This window comes from Papaver somniferum, chromosome 8 (assembly GCF_003573695.1).
Source record: "Papaver somniferum cultivar HN1 chromosome 8, ASM357369v1, whole genome shotgun sequence".
In the NCBI taxonomy this organism is placed as follows: domain Eukaryota; kingdom Viridiplantae; phylum Streptophyta; class Magnoliopsida; order Ranunculales; family Papaveraceae; genus Papaver; species Papaver somniferum.
The window spans coordinates 162,479,340-162,491,059 of NC_039365.1; the positions used below are offsets into that span (position 1 = coordinate 162,479,340).

General features: G+C 37.9%; 2 protein-coding genes and 1 pseudogene across 2 annotated transcripts; 2 read left to right on the plus strand and 1 right to left on the minus strand.

Annotated features, from left to right (window-relative positions):
* The first annotated feature begins 3,190 nt into the window (after positions 1–3,190).
* On the plus strand, positions 3,191–3,734 carry LOC113304617 (histone H4). The gene has a single exon (XM_026553761.1). The coding sequence runs from the start codon at positions 3,256–3,258 to the stop codon at positions 3,565–3,567; it is 312 nt and encodes a 103-aa protein (XP_026409546.1). The 5' UTR covers positions 3,191–3,255; the 3' UTR covers positions 3,568–3,734.
* A 544-nt stretch (positions 3,735–4,278) lies between these two features.
* On the plus strand, positions 4,279–6,153 carry LOC113306342 (annotated as a pseudogene).
* A 2,039-nt stretch (positions 6,154–8,192) lies between these two features.
* On the minus strand, positions 8,193–10,688 carry LOC113306343 (cullin-1-like). The gene is made up of 3 exons (XM_026555290.1): positions 9,873–10,688; positions 9,522–9,598; positions 8,193–8,292 (listed from the first exon to the last, which is right to left on the minus strand). The coding sequence occupies exons 1-3, from the start codon at positions 10,686–10,688 to the stop codon at positions 8,193–8,195; spliced, it is 993 nt and encodes a 330-aa protein (XP_026411075.1).
* Positions 10,689–11,720: the final 1,032 nt, after the last annotated feature.

Consider the following 11,720-nt stretch of genomic DNA (forward strand, 5'->3'; position numbering starts at 1 on the left):
AATTCAGTATGTGGAATTCTTGTTTAGGAGAAGGGAAATTAGAATTGGCTTTGTCTCTGCCGTGGGTTTGAATTTAATGAATGTTCATGAGTTGCTTTATAAATTCGGGTACCGGTCTGATTGGTTGTGCAGTGCTTCAATGCCTTATGTGTCAGCTAAGAGTGGAGCAGAAATCTTTTTCTTAGTGCTGAAATGTGGTTTGCTTTATGAGATTGTAGTTTATTCCCTTAGATTATTAGCAGTCACTCAGATCCATTTTGTGAGTTTTGAATGTGTCTTTAAGTTTCTTATGTTCAATACGTTCACAATTCTTCACCATGGGTTCTTATATCTGCAATCATGGAGTCTTTTTCATATTGTTATATGGATCCATATGGATCAGGGTACTTGGTTTAGCCAACTTACTGGAACTAGTGCATTTTTTAGGCAGACATCTTCGCAAATGTCCCAAGTGGTCAGTTCAGCTGGTGATTTTTCTTATGAGAACTTGATTTTTGTGTTGATTCCTAGCTTGGGGTACCACTCAGACTTTTAGGCTATACAATTCACTGTTCTCCGGTGTGTTACGGGTGCTGACCATGTTGTTAAGCGGACACAGACTGTTACAATGGCTGCAAGAACTGGAAATTTGAGTCACTTGGCTGAGAGTTTAGTGTGGAGATTGCATAGTGGTGATGCTACATCATTCATACTTGCTGAATTGTTGGAGATTCGTGCAAGGGAACAAGAGCACAAGCAGTGGTTGCCAAAACCTATAGAAGTTCACCTGCTTGTTTGTACTGATGCTCATCTCCAACTATATGTGCTTACATCCAAGGCCTATGGAAGATTTTCGATTAGTGAAGCCGTTGCATATTATGTGAAGAAGCATTACAACACAAGAAATCCGAATTTCCAGGTTAATTATTTTTATATGCTTCTTACACAATTTCCTTCCTACACGATCGACTTCACCAAGGTATACTTCTGCATATACATACTTCTGATTACTTCGGTATGTGTTTTTTTTCCTACTGCTGAGTATATCCGCTTCATGTTTGATCGTGGAAAAGAAATTGAAGCTGTTCAGAGGTGGTCCTTTTATGATAGAAATATTCTGTTCATAGGGGTTGTGAATGTGCTTGAATTTTTTATAACTAGAGAAAGGCATGAATCTAGTCAGCTGGTTACTGTATTGCCGCAGCAAGATTATATACTTTGGTCCTTTTTGATAGTACAAATGGCAAGGAAAAAGGAGTTTGGTAGTGCACCGGAAATATATGGTCAGTTGCTTGGTAATGCAGTGTTTAAGGGCCTCACGCGGGTATTCGATGGCAGTTTGGGTACTGGTCTTTTAACACGTAATCAATGGAACTGCAATGACTGCACCAACCAGTGGGAGAGGACCTTGCATCTACATCCAACAATTTTTGTTTTTTCTGACTCACTTCACTCTGCATGTTGCTGTCACAGTCTGTGTAGTTGCCTTACTTTCTGAGATTAGAAGGAACCTTAAGCAACAAGTGGAGCTTGACAAGTCCATGGGCCACAGGTATGAGCAGATACCAATTGTTGAAGGTGGAAGTAAGCAAGAGCTTTGTGCAAAATTTATATGGACCCTACAACTTTCAAGATAAAATCTATTGCTACTGACGGTGCATTCCTATCACAAGCACATGAGAAGACACTTAAGGAAAAACAGTGGGGTTTAATCTTCATCCTTGAGGACAAGGATGTTTTGGAGGGGAAGGTATTATCATGTACCTGGCTAGGAGAGGAGGTGCCCATATCCCATTTAGTGACAGTAAATATAGTATTAGTGATTGTGGTAATACTTAGCTTATTTTTGGTTGTCTTTATCAATCCTAAGGGTGGCTTAGGATGTAACCCTCTGGCTTGCCGGTGGCCGTTGGATCTTTTGTATGGTAAACATAGATATATAAGCCAAGAGTCTGTAATGAATCTGATATCTGGAAATTAATGAAATCAATCGTTAAATCGATTTTGTGTTCTTCGGAACCAATAGGCTTGATTCGTGAGAATTGAGATATTATCAGTGTTTATGATCCAAAATCATGTTATTGTAATCTAGGTACATAACAGAAACCTAAGGTTAAAGGAGAATAGACTCTACCTAACACAACTAGTATCACACAGGAGGTGTGAGTATTAGGTTTCCCAGTTGTTAGAGTTCTCCTTTATATAGTTTTCAAATCAGGGTTTGCAATCAATGTTAGCTTAGTAACAAAGCATTCAATATCCACCGTTAAATGAAAACCTGATTAGATTCAAGTTAATATCTTTCAACCGTTAGATCGAATCTTAGCTTGTTATACACAGATGAAATGTATTTCATTTAGGTTTGAGTAAACGTACCTAAACGTGTACACTTAGTTGGTTCACACAACAGTTAACCAAATGGTTAGCCATATGAGCACTTTCATATCAACCATATTCTTCTTTACCACGACTAGTTCAAATGACTTAAATGAACTAGTTAAACAGTTGTTCAATTGCTTAGATATTTTGAACACACAATTGAAACAAAATCGGTTTGATTCACTTGAATCGATTCATGAACATTATAGCCACGGTTTGCAAAGATTACATTCCGTATAATTTAAATGTTTACGTTCATGAACTGAACAATTTGATAAAGTAATCAGCTTAAATATACGTACGGACATGCGTACAAAATAAAAATAAAACTGCCTTTTAAATTTAGAAAGGAAAAATTAGAAAAATTTTAAAAAAATAAATGAACAAGCACCGTGAAGTGTGGACTCTCTCAAGCAAAAATAAGCATTTCTTAATCCAACCAACGAAGTTCAGGTAAAACATAAGTTACGGATCGAGCATCAATCTACCGGTTCACAATCTCTTACTTTCATACTCATTTCTCAATCCGAACAGGTCTCACCTCAACTAATCAGCTTCAAGAGTTTCTAATCCAACGACCATAACAAGAAAAACAACCTTCATACGGATCCATAATCTAACGGAAGATATTAAACCAAAGAAAGCACAAACCCGTAAGCCTCCCCTCAATCCGTAAACCCTTATCTAAACCAATCAACTTTGAGTATTTATAATCTAACGATCAAAACAGAAAATACAACCCTCATACGGATCGGACTCCAATCTAACAGACATAATCAAACCAAAAAAGCTATAAATACCCCCATCTCTTCCAGGAATAAAACACACAATCAATCATTCTCCTCTCATATCGATTTAAACATTTTATAGCAGAGAAATTTGTGAAGAGAGAAAAAAATGTCAGGAAGAGGAAAAGGAGGAAAGGGTTTGGGAAAGGGAGGAGCAAAGAGGCACAGGAAGGTGTTGAGAGATAACATCCAGGGAATCACTAAACCAGCTATCAGAAGATTAGCAAGAAGAGGTGGTGTTAAGCGTATCAGTGGTTTGATTTATGAAGAAACTCGTGGTGTTCTTAAGATCTTCTTGGAGAATGTGATTCGTGATGCTGTTACTTACACTGAACATGCCCGACGAAAGACTGTCACTGCTATGGATGTTGTCTATGCTCTCAAGAGACAAGGAAGAACCCTCTATGGATTTGGGGGTTAGGGTTTGCGTTGTTATCTTTTGTAAAGAGTGTTGAGACAAGGGTTTCAATTTGCAGTTCTTTTTAGTTTCACATGTACCTGGAAATCAATTAGATGAATGTGAAATGTTTTTAATATTAATGAAAATCAGTAATCAACTCGTTTCTGTTTCAATTGATTCAGATCTAATTCTTATTTTCTTATTGATTCAATTAAAATTGAACTTAATGATTTGTATCGGCATCGATTTGGGGATTTTCATTCAGGTACTTTAATACATAAAATTCTAATTTCACAATTTATGAGTCATGAGTAAACATTGATTCAGTGGTTTAATTGTTCTTTCTGGAAGTGTCAATTAGCTGAATCTGAATCAAACTTTCTACATTCTTTCATTGGTTTATATCAGAGTATATCAGATTTCATTGCCTGGATTCTCTGCAAAGAACTAGTGGAATTGGTAGTTGATTTGAGCTGTATGTATACCAAGTATGTGAAGTGAATCAGGAATTACTTGAGCTTGGACATTCAGACTCTAAATGTAAACTGGAAGGTGCTTGATTGATTCAGGTTTTTCTTGTTATGTGGCCTTGGGTTATTTTTATGCCATGTTCTATCTTAGATAATCTGCATAATTGAGGTTCAGGAGCAGAGGCAATCAGCAAGATGAACACAATTATAAGCCTCAGAGAGGTTTATGTCGTTTTTCTTTTGCAACTATATTGGCATCGATATGGGGAATTCCATTCAGGTACTTAGTTAATGATTTCTGAGACCTTGATTCAGTGATGGTTTAATTTGTCATCTCTTGACTGCAGTTGGCCCCAGAGTGTTCCTTTTCAAGGCTTGATTGAGCACTGGTATTAAGCCAAAGCTGAGAGTCTGAGACTGAACTATTTTTCTAACATTCTCCTAGCAGATTGCAAATAGTGAGGTACCTACTCTATCTTTCTCTCTTTGCAAATTTTCTGCATTTGATTCTAAAACACCTTCAATTGTATTGTTAATCAGACCATCTGCACCTAAACCTATCCTTACCTCCACCTCAATTTCGGAGATATTGAGATGTTATATCCCAGATTTAAAACCAGAATGGTTAGAAGCATCAGGAAAACCGGCAGAGAAAATGAATCTATCAACACTCCAACACTTGACGAAGATTGATCCAGAAGAATATGAAACTGAATTAACTCTTTTATCTAAACATTTTTAAGCATTGCTTTTTTTTGTTTCAGCAACAATCAGCTTTAAATTCTTCATCTATTAATGGTAATCCTTCTGCTGTTAGTAAAGAATGATATGGTTATGTTTTTAGTTCATGTTACTCCTTATTATCCATTATTTAACTGACTTGTCTGATTATCCATGTAAATTAGCTGGTTTGTTAGATCATCTGCCAAGTCTTTGCCATCTTCGCTGCGATGTCATCTTACTAAAGCCTTGATTTTACTAGTTAATTGAAAGTTTGTTGATTTTGGAGAGACACTTGGGTTGTTCATGGAGCTTCAAACTTTAGGAGATAGAACACATGTTATCCATAGTGCTCAAGCATAAGAATGAAACTCAGAATCTGCCGCTTCAGAATGTCTTGTTGACAATGCTACAGGAAGTGGATGAAGAGAAAGCTAAAAGGGCTCTGATTGTGCTCTGTGATCTTCATCGAAGAAGAGTTTGATGAAAGAACAACAAATGCAATCCACACAGCTAGTTTTCATCCATCATCCAAGATTGTGAATGCTGCTTGAAAGTTTTTTCTTGGATTTGAAAAGACCAAAGAGCCTGCAGACTACAGTGATGCTGATAGCAGTGAAGATGAGAAAAATCCCCAGCCCAGGTTGTTCTTTAGAGGGAGGATGTCTATAAGGCACATCAGCAAGGAAAAAAGCAAGCTAAGTTCGTGCAATCCACAGCATGAAAAGGCAGCAATGTGCTAACTCAGAAAAGGGTACACCGAATTGCTATTCACCACTTAACCATTTGATTGATGCGCAGGGGTTCGCTGAGAAACTATTCTCCCGTGTCCAGACTTGTAATGAGTGGTTTGAGGTGAGGATGATGATATTAAAAGTAATTGAGCAGACTGTTGGACTCCATCGCTTGATTCTGTTGAATTTCTATCCTTCTCCTCAGAAATGTGTCCAGCCTCATCAACGTGATATTACAGATTTGCTTGCATCAGCAGTTCAGGCTTGCCATGATATGGTTCCTTCCTCCCGATGCGGTTGAACCATTATTTAGACTAGTGGTTAGCCAGTTTGTGCATGATACGGCTCGAACAGAGGAAATCACTGTTGGACTGAATGCTGCAAGGGAAATCTTTCTGTTGATTACAAAACGTTCGTTGCCAAATCTGGTCCTATATAGAAACTCACATGAAAAAGCCATATCTACAGATGCTCGTTCATTGATCACTTCATTCAGAGAGGTATGCCCTTCATGGCTGGTTAAGAAGGACCGTGGTCGCCCTACTAACCCCAAGGTACAGCCAGAGGCCTTCGCAGAAGTGAATATTGCTAGTAATGTGTCTGGTCTTGAGCTATTACAAAATGGTGATGGCGAGGATCACTCTGATGAAGATGAAAAAAATGATGCTGGTGATCAGATTTAAGTATGTCTGACAATGATGAGGGAGAGGCTACTGTGACAACCGGCGATGCACATAGTCAGCTCAGCGAGGAAGATAATGAAAGTGAATATTCGAGGATGGAGAATCTGATGGCAAGGAGGAGCACAGAAATGGATGAAGAGCAGGAGAATTCTAACACGCTTAAAAGGACGCTTAGTGACTATGCTGGGGAATTGAATGCTGATAAAAGTCATTGGGCCCTTATGAGGATAGCAGAATCAACAAGGGAAATTGAATCATCAGATTTGACAGATGGTATCCTATCAAATGAAGATTTCAAACGGATGAAGGAGCTGAAGGCAAAGGAAGAAGCAAAGCTTGCTTTACGTCAACATGGGCTGTCAAGGAGGGGCCGAGAAGCAAAGGCACCTGACCTGCATTTAAGATCCCGGTTCCGAGGAATTAAATCTTAAGCGAGCGAGTCCATCAGTGCTCGAGACTGATATAAGGAGGAAGATGACTGAAGAGTAGAAGCTGGAATTAGTTAAAGCAGGAGGAAGAGAAAGGAGACTATAAGGACGGAACTGCCACAAAAAGAAGAAGTCGAGTGATACCAGCAACAACCAAATGAGCACAAGAAGAACATGCCTAAAGTTGCAAAGAGAGCTAAGGTTGCACGATCTCTACAAGAGAAAGAGATTAAACCGAATTGCTGGCAAACAGTTGAGATGAAAGAAAGCGCTGGCAAACAATTGAGATGAAAGAAAGCGCGGAAATACTTCTGCATTATATACAAGTGTGCTTGAAATTGAGATTCTCAACTCTTGATACTCAAAGAGTGTAGTCTTTTACTTTTCTTTGTTAGAATTATTCTTTTTTGTAATTGGAGGAGTTGAGGGTTTCAGAACCTCCTGGGTAGTTTTATCTGTCTCTGGGCAGAGTTTCAAACCCTTGCAATTCTCCCCTGCCTAAATTAATCTAGTTTTTATTTCATATATGTACCATGTATGTAAGCATTCCCTGTAGCTACCCCCAATTCCCGGATGCTATCAAAAGTACAGCATGAACTGTACTTGTGAAGAAGTACAGTTCATAAGTACAATGCGAAGAATTTTCATCCGTAATTTTGCTTATGAAAAAGTACAGCAAGAACTGTTGGCTCGATTGCCTTGTCATGGCACCGGTTGTTTAAAGGCATGGGAATGTTGGTCGTCGTTAACAAAGTTGGAAAATAGGGGAGGGAGGAGATGTTCATAAGAAGTGCGTAGAGAGTTTTCGAGACAAATGAAGTTCTTGAAGCTGCAGAAACTTATACTCCTATATAGCTGTCGCATGGTTCAGCTATGATGTCCCAGGGCAAGCGAGGGAAATTGGAGAGAACGATTATTTCTCAAGTAAATTTGACCAACCCAGTAAGTCGGTTGGTCAAACGATTATTGGCCAATGAATCATTCTTGTATTCAATATAAAGCGCACCTTAGGAAGTCGGTTCCTAATTGAGCTGCCATTAGCACTGTCTTAATAGCATTTCTTCTCACATCTTAAAAAAAAACGAAGATCCTCCTCCACTAATAGCATTTTTTCTCATATCTTAAAAAAAAAACACGAAGATCTTCCTCCACAATCCTGAAGAAAAACTGAAACCTCAAAACCTAATCTAGGAATCTGAAGTAAGCCCGATCAGGCACTTTCAATAGGAGCTAAGAAACCTGTTCTCTACTTCGAAAAACAACCCAGATATAACACAATGTTTACAGATATGACACCATCTAGGAAAGATAACCCAGGGGGTATCTCAAAAACAAAGGAAAGACAACCTAGGGAGTGTCTCAAAAACAAAAACAGCAAATATTTCATCCACATGTTTACAAGTATCTCATTCTTTGAGCTCATTCCAGCTGCAAAAACAGCAAAAACTTCAGACAGAGAGCAGTAATATCCAAACCACCACAACCAGCCTTTCACAACATCGTAGTAGCTCATTCCAGTGCCACAAAAACAGCAAAGACTTCAGCTAGCTAGATAGTATGAAGTAATATCCAAACCAGCACAACCAGCACCCTTCACAACAACACAACAGCTCATTCAAGCAACGCAAAAGCAGCAAAAACTTCAGCTAGATAGTACAAAGTAATATCCAAACCACCACAACCAGCACCCTTCACAACACCAATATTATCTCTACATATAAAGCAAAAACCCAGCTAAACCTATGCCCTTGATGCACTGTCACAGCGCAAGAGAAATAACCTACACTTGACAATTAAAACCTACATTCAATAATTCTCATTCTTTGAGCGGGTCTATACCCAATACCAAAGTAATGAAGAATCTGAAGATCATAAGTTGTGCTCTACATACAACCTTCCTACCCTAAGTGCATTATACTTGGCTCTAAGTACACTGATGTAGATCATAAGTTGTGCTCTACATCAGTGTACTTAGAGCAGCAGTGTACCAGATCTCTTGAATAACAGAACTTTGGGACTTCACAAATACAACACACATCAACTTCTAGGATTAAGAAAACAAAACACTTTACCCAACCAACTCCGATAATTTTGCAAAAATCACAATCTACATTCCTACAAAAAAACATCTAGATGCTAACCTAACACCACTCTTTTTTACAATCCAATTGGAGCAGAACACCATGAGAGCCATTCAAAATCAGAGTTGAGTGCCAAAGCAAAGGTTTCTCTAAACCTAAAACTCAAGCTTTGTTGCCGTTAGGTCAGGCATGTTGGTCCTCATCCAAGGTTCACACTAAAGTAGAGTGAAAGAGAAAACAAAAATTCCCCAAAAGAACCAACAGTTGTGGTTAAAGAAAACAAATCATTTTCGTATTAAACCTAAATGGGAGTAGATTCTAACTTGCCAAATTTTCAGCCAACTCTTTCAAAAGTTCCTAGTACAGTCACGCCATTGTCTAAAGTTCATAATCCCTGGAACTGGAAACTCAATGCTTTCACTGAAGAATAATGACCCCCATGAGATGGAATAGAAGGATTCGAAAAACACATGAATGTAGCTAAAGATTGTAACAGGAAAAACGTGTTTTCAACAAGAAGAGTTGTATCAACATCGTTGAAGCATATAATATATTAATATCTAGTCGTTAAACTCTCTCAATCAGAAAATAGATAGACCACTGGCTCTAACAAAACAAAGAATCGACAAATTGTCAACAACAGCATTCACTAAACAGTTTTTGTTCCCAAAAGTGACAGATTAAGCCTTGAAACAAAGTGGTTAACCATTCAATATTTACTGTTACGGAGTAAATAGACATGCTAATCACCCAAAAAAATAAAGAAACATCTAAGCCAAACCAGGATGCATTAACAACCAACACAAAGAAACGAGGAGAGTTGTTAACTCAAAGCATACACATTCAAAGTATAACCCACTCGGGAACACCTATGTGATAAGGCCTCAATGGTTCTCCCTGTTCATAGATGAAAGGTGGAAGGGAGTTTCCCACTTCCTACAGCAGAGGCTGTAAGACATCAAATCAAGACCTTACACACACAATTTTTCAACACAATGCTCAAGTAAGTCATGATTAAGTTACTTATATAGTCTAACATTCACAGAATACTGTAACCATAAAATTAAAAATCCCTGCTAAAACATTAACATTAACTAAACAATGCCAATTAACAGTAATTTAGAGTCATAATCTATTTTTTATATATAATCTCTCCCCATCCTCCAGAGATCATCGAGTTAATTCGTCACCACTAAGCGTCACATTGCACCTCCTTTTCAAGAACTTTTTGGGAACTTTCAGCCAACCCCTGACCTTGGGAACTTTCAGCTTGTTGAGAACTTTCAGCCAACACCTGATCTTGAGCTTGTTTCAACAACTTCTCCTCAGTACTGGTATGCAAATAGTGAGAAATGGTATCCTTCTCCCTTCGAAAACATTCTACAGCAGTAATCGCACTAGAACCATTCCGAGTATAATAATCGACCATGTCAGTTAAAAACGCAGTTTCAAAATCATTAACATAATAATCCAAATTTTCTTTGTCATTCACATTCCCAATTTCAACAAAAATCTCTAAGACATCCTTGACCAAAGCCCTATCAATTTCCTTCCCCTGGCGTTCTTCATTAATCAACACAATAACAGCATCCCTAACTTTCACTTTCATATCCTCATGCACAATTTCATGAAAGCAACCAAACCCAATATCTTTTAACGAAGGAAGTTTCCTCCGAGGAATGTAAAAACGGTCGAGATAATTAAAAAATCTACAGAGTTTACTTACCATAACCTTATGATTAGCCCACCTCTTAACAAGCTCTTGCAACATAGATACATCATCATTCTTCTCTTGAATAGCTGGTAAAACTTTAGAACTCAAGTAATCGTCATAAACGCCTTTGTACCTGTGGTAAACTTCTGCAGAATAGTCACGCGGATCTCTCTGAGTGCACATAGAGTAAACAGTTGCGTGAATCGAAGCATCCATTGATGATTCAGGAACACCTTCGATAATGTTAATCAGCTTTGTGATCTGTTTCTGAATGATTACCCATCCTTCTTCCAACTCAATGTTAGTTCCCATAGTGTGCCCTAACTATCTCTTCACCAAACCCTAACCCTCGGAATAAAGGAAGATGACTGAGAAAACAAAGAAAGCGAGTGAGAAATACATCCAACTCGGTCAGCTCTTGTTTTTATAGTAATCTGTTATAGGGGTGGCATGGTTTATTAAAGGGGCGCCAGTGTGATAGTAATGTCCCTCTAGTTGGTTAGGGGATGTTTTATAAATATGTAAATTAACTAGATTACCCTTCCTATTTTTTAACCTAAATCAAAGCTAAATTGAAAATTTGTTTTCTTTCTTCTTCTCTTCTCCTCCTCCCATCAACAGTAACCTCCACTAAAACTAAAAATTTCATCATCTTCGATCAATCGACGATTCGAAAATTAATCAAGTGTAGTGTAATGACTTATATGAGGTATGTTTTGAAAACCCAGTTACGATTTGGTTTATTTTGTTCGATTTAAGTTTAATTTCTATCAAAAATTAGGGTTTTAGATGAAAATTGAAATTTCTGGGTTTATGTGAGTTACGGTTGATTTTAACTCAATTACGAACCGTAACTGGATATTTTGATGTTGTTATGGTTGGTAATAGTTCAATTACCAACCGTATGTTCTTATATCTGAGAATTTTCTTCAGTTACGGTTGGTAACCATTTTAGTTTACGAACCGTAACTCAGTTACGGTTGGTATAGAGCATTTGGTTACCAGCCGTAACTGAGTTACGGTTGGTATCGAGCATTTAGTTACCAACCGTAACTGGTTCTACGATTGGATTTTCTTCAAATTTAACCAGTTACGGTTGGTAGTTCATCTTTTATGAACCGTATGATTTTGATTCGTTTAATTGAATAGAAATCATCAAAATAGGGTTCAAATGGAAGTTGTGCACTGTTCGGTTAGGACGAATTTCTAAAAAACCCTAGTTTGTTAACCGAACTTACTGAAAGGAAGAACACGAAGAACAATTCGGTTCTGTAGGATTCAAACTAGGTCACCAAACTGCCAGTTCGGTTAGTTCGCAAGAAGCCTAAAACTTTTTTCTCACCG

Coding starts and splice junctions, on each gene's coding strand:
- LOC113306343 (XM_026555290.1), bottom strand. CDS start 10,688: ATGGGAACTAACATTGAGTTGGAAGAAGGATGGGTAATCATTCAGAAA. Junction 9,599..9,872: donor AAAAAGTTCTTGAAAAGGAG/GTGCAATGTGAC, acceptor CCTCTGCTGTAG/GAAGTGGGAAACTCCCTTCC. Junction 8,293..9,521: donor TATCACATAGGTGTTCCCGA/GTGGGTTATACT, acceptor CTTTATATGTAG/AGATAATATTGGTGTTGTGA.
- LOC113304617 (XM_026553761.1), top strand. CDS start 3,256: ATGTCAGGAAGAGGAAAAGGAGGAAAGGGTTTGGGAAAGGGAGGAGCA.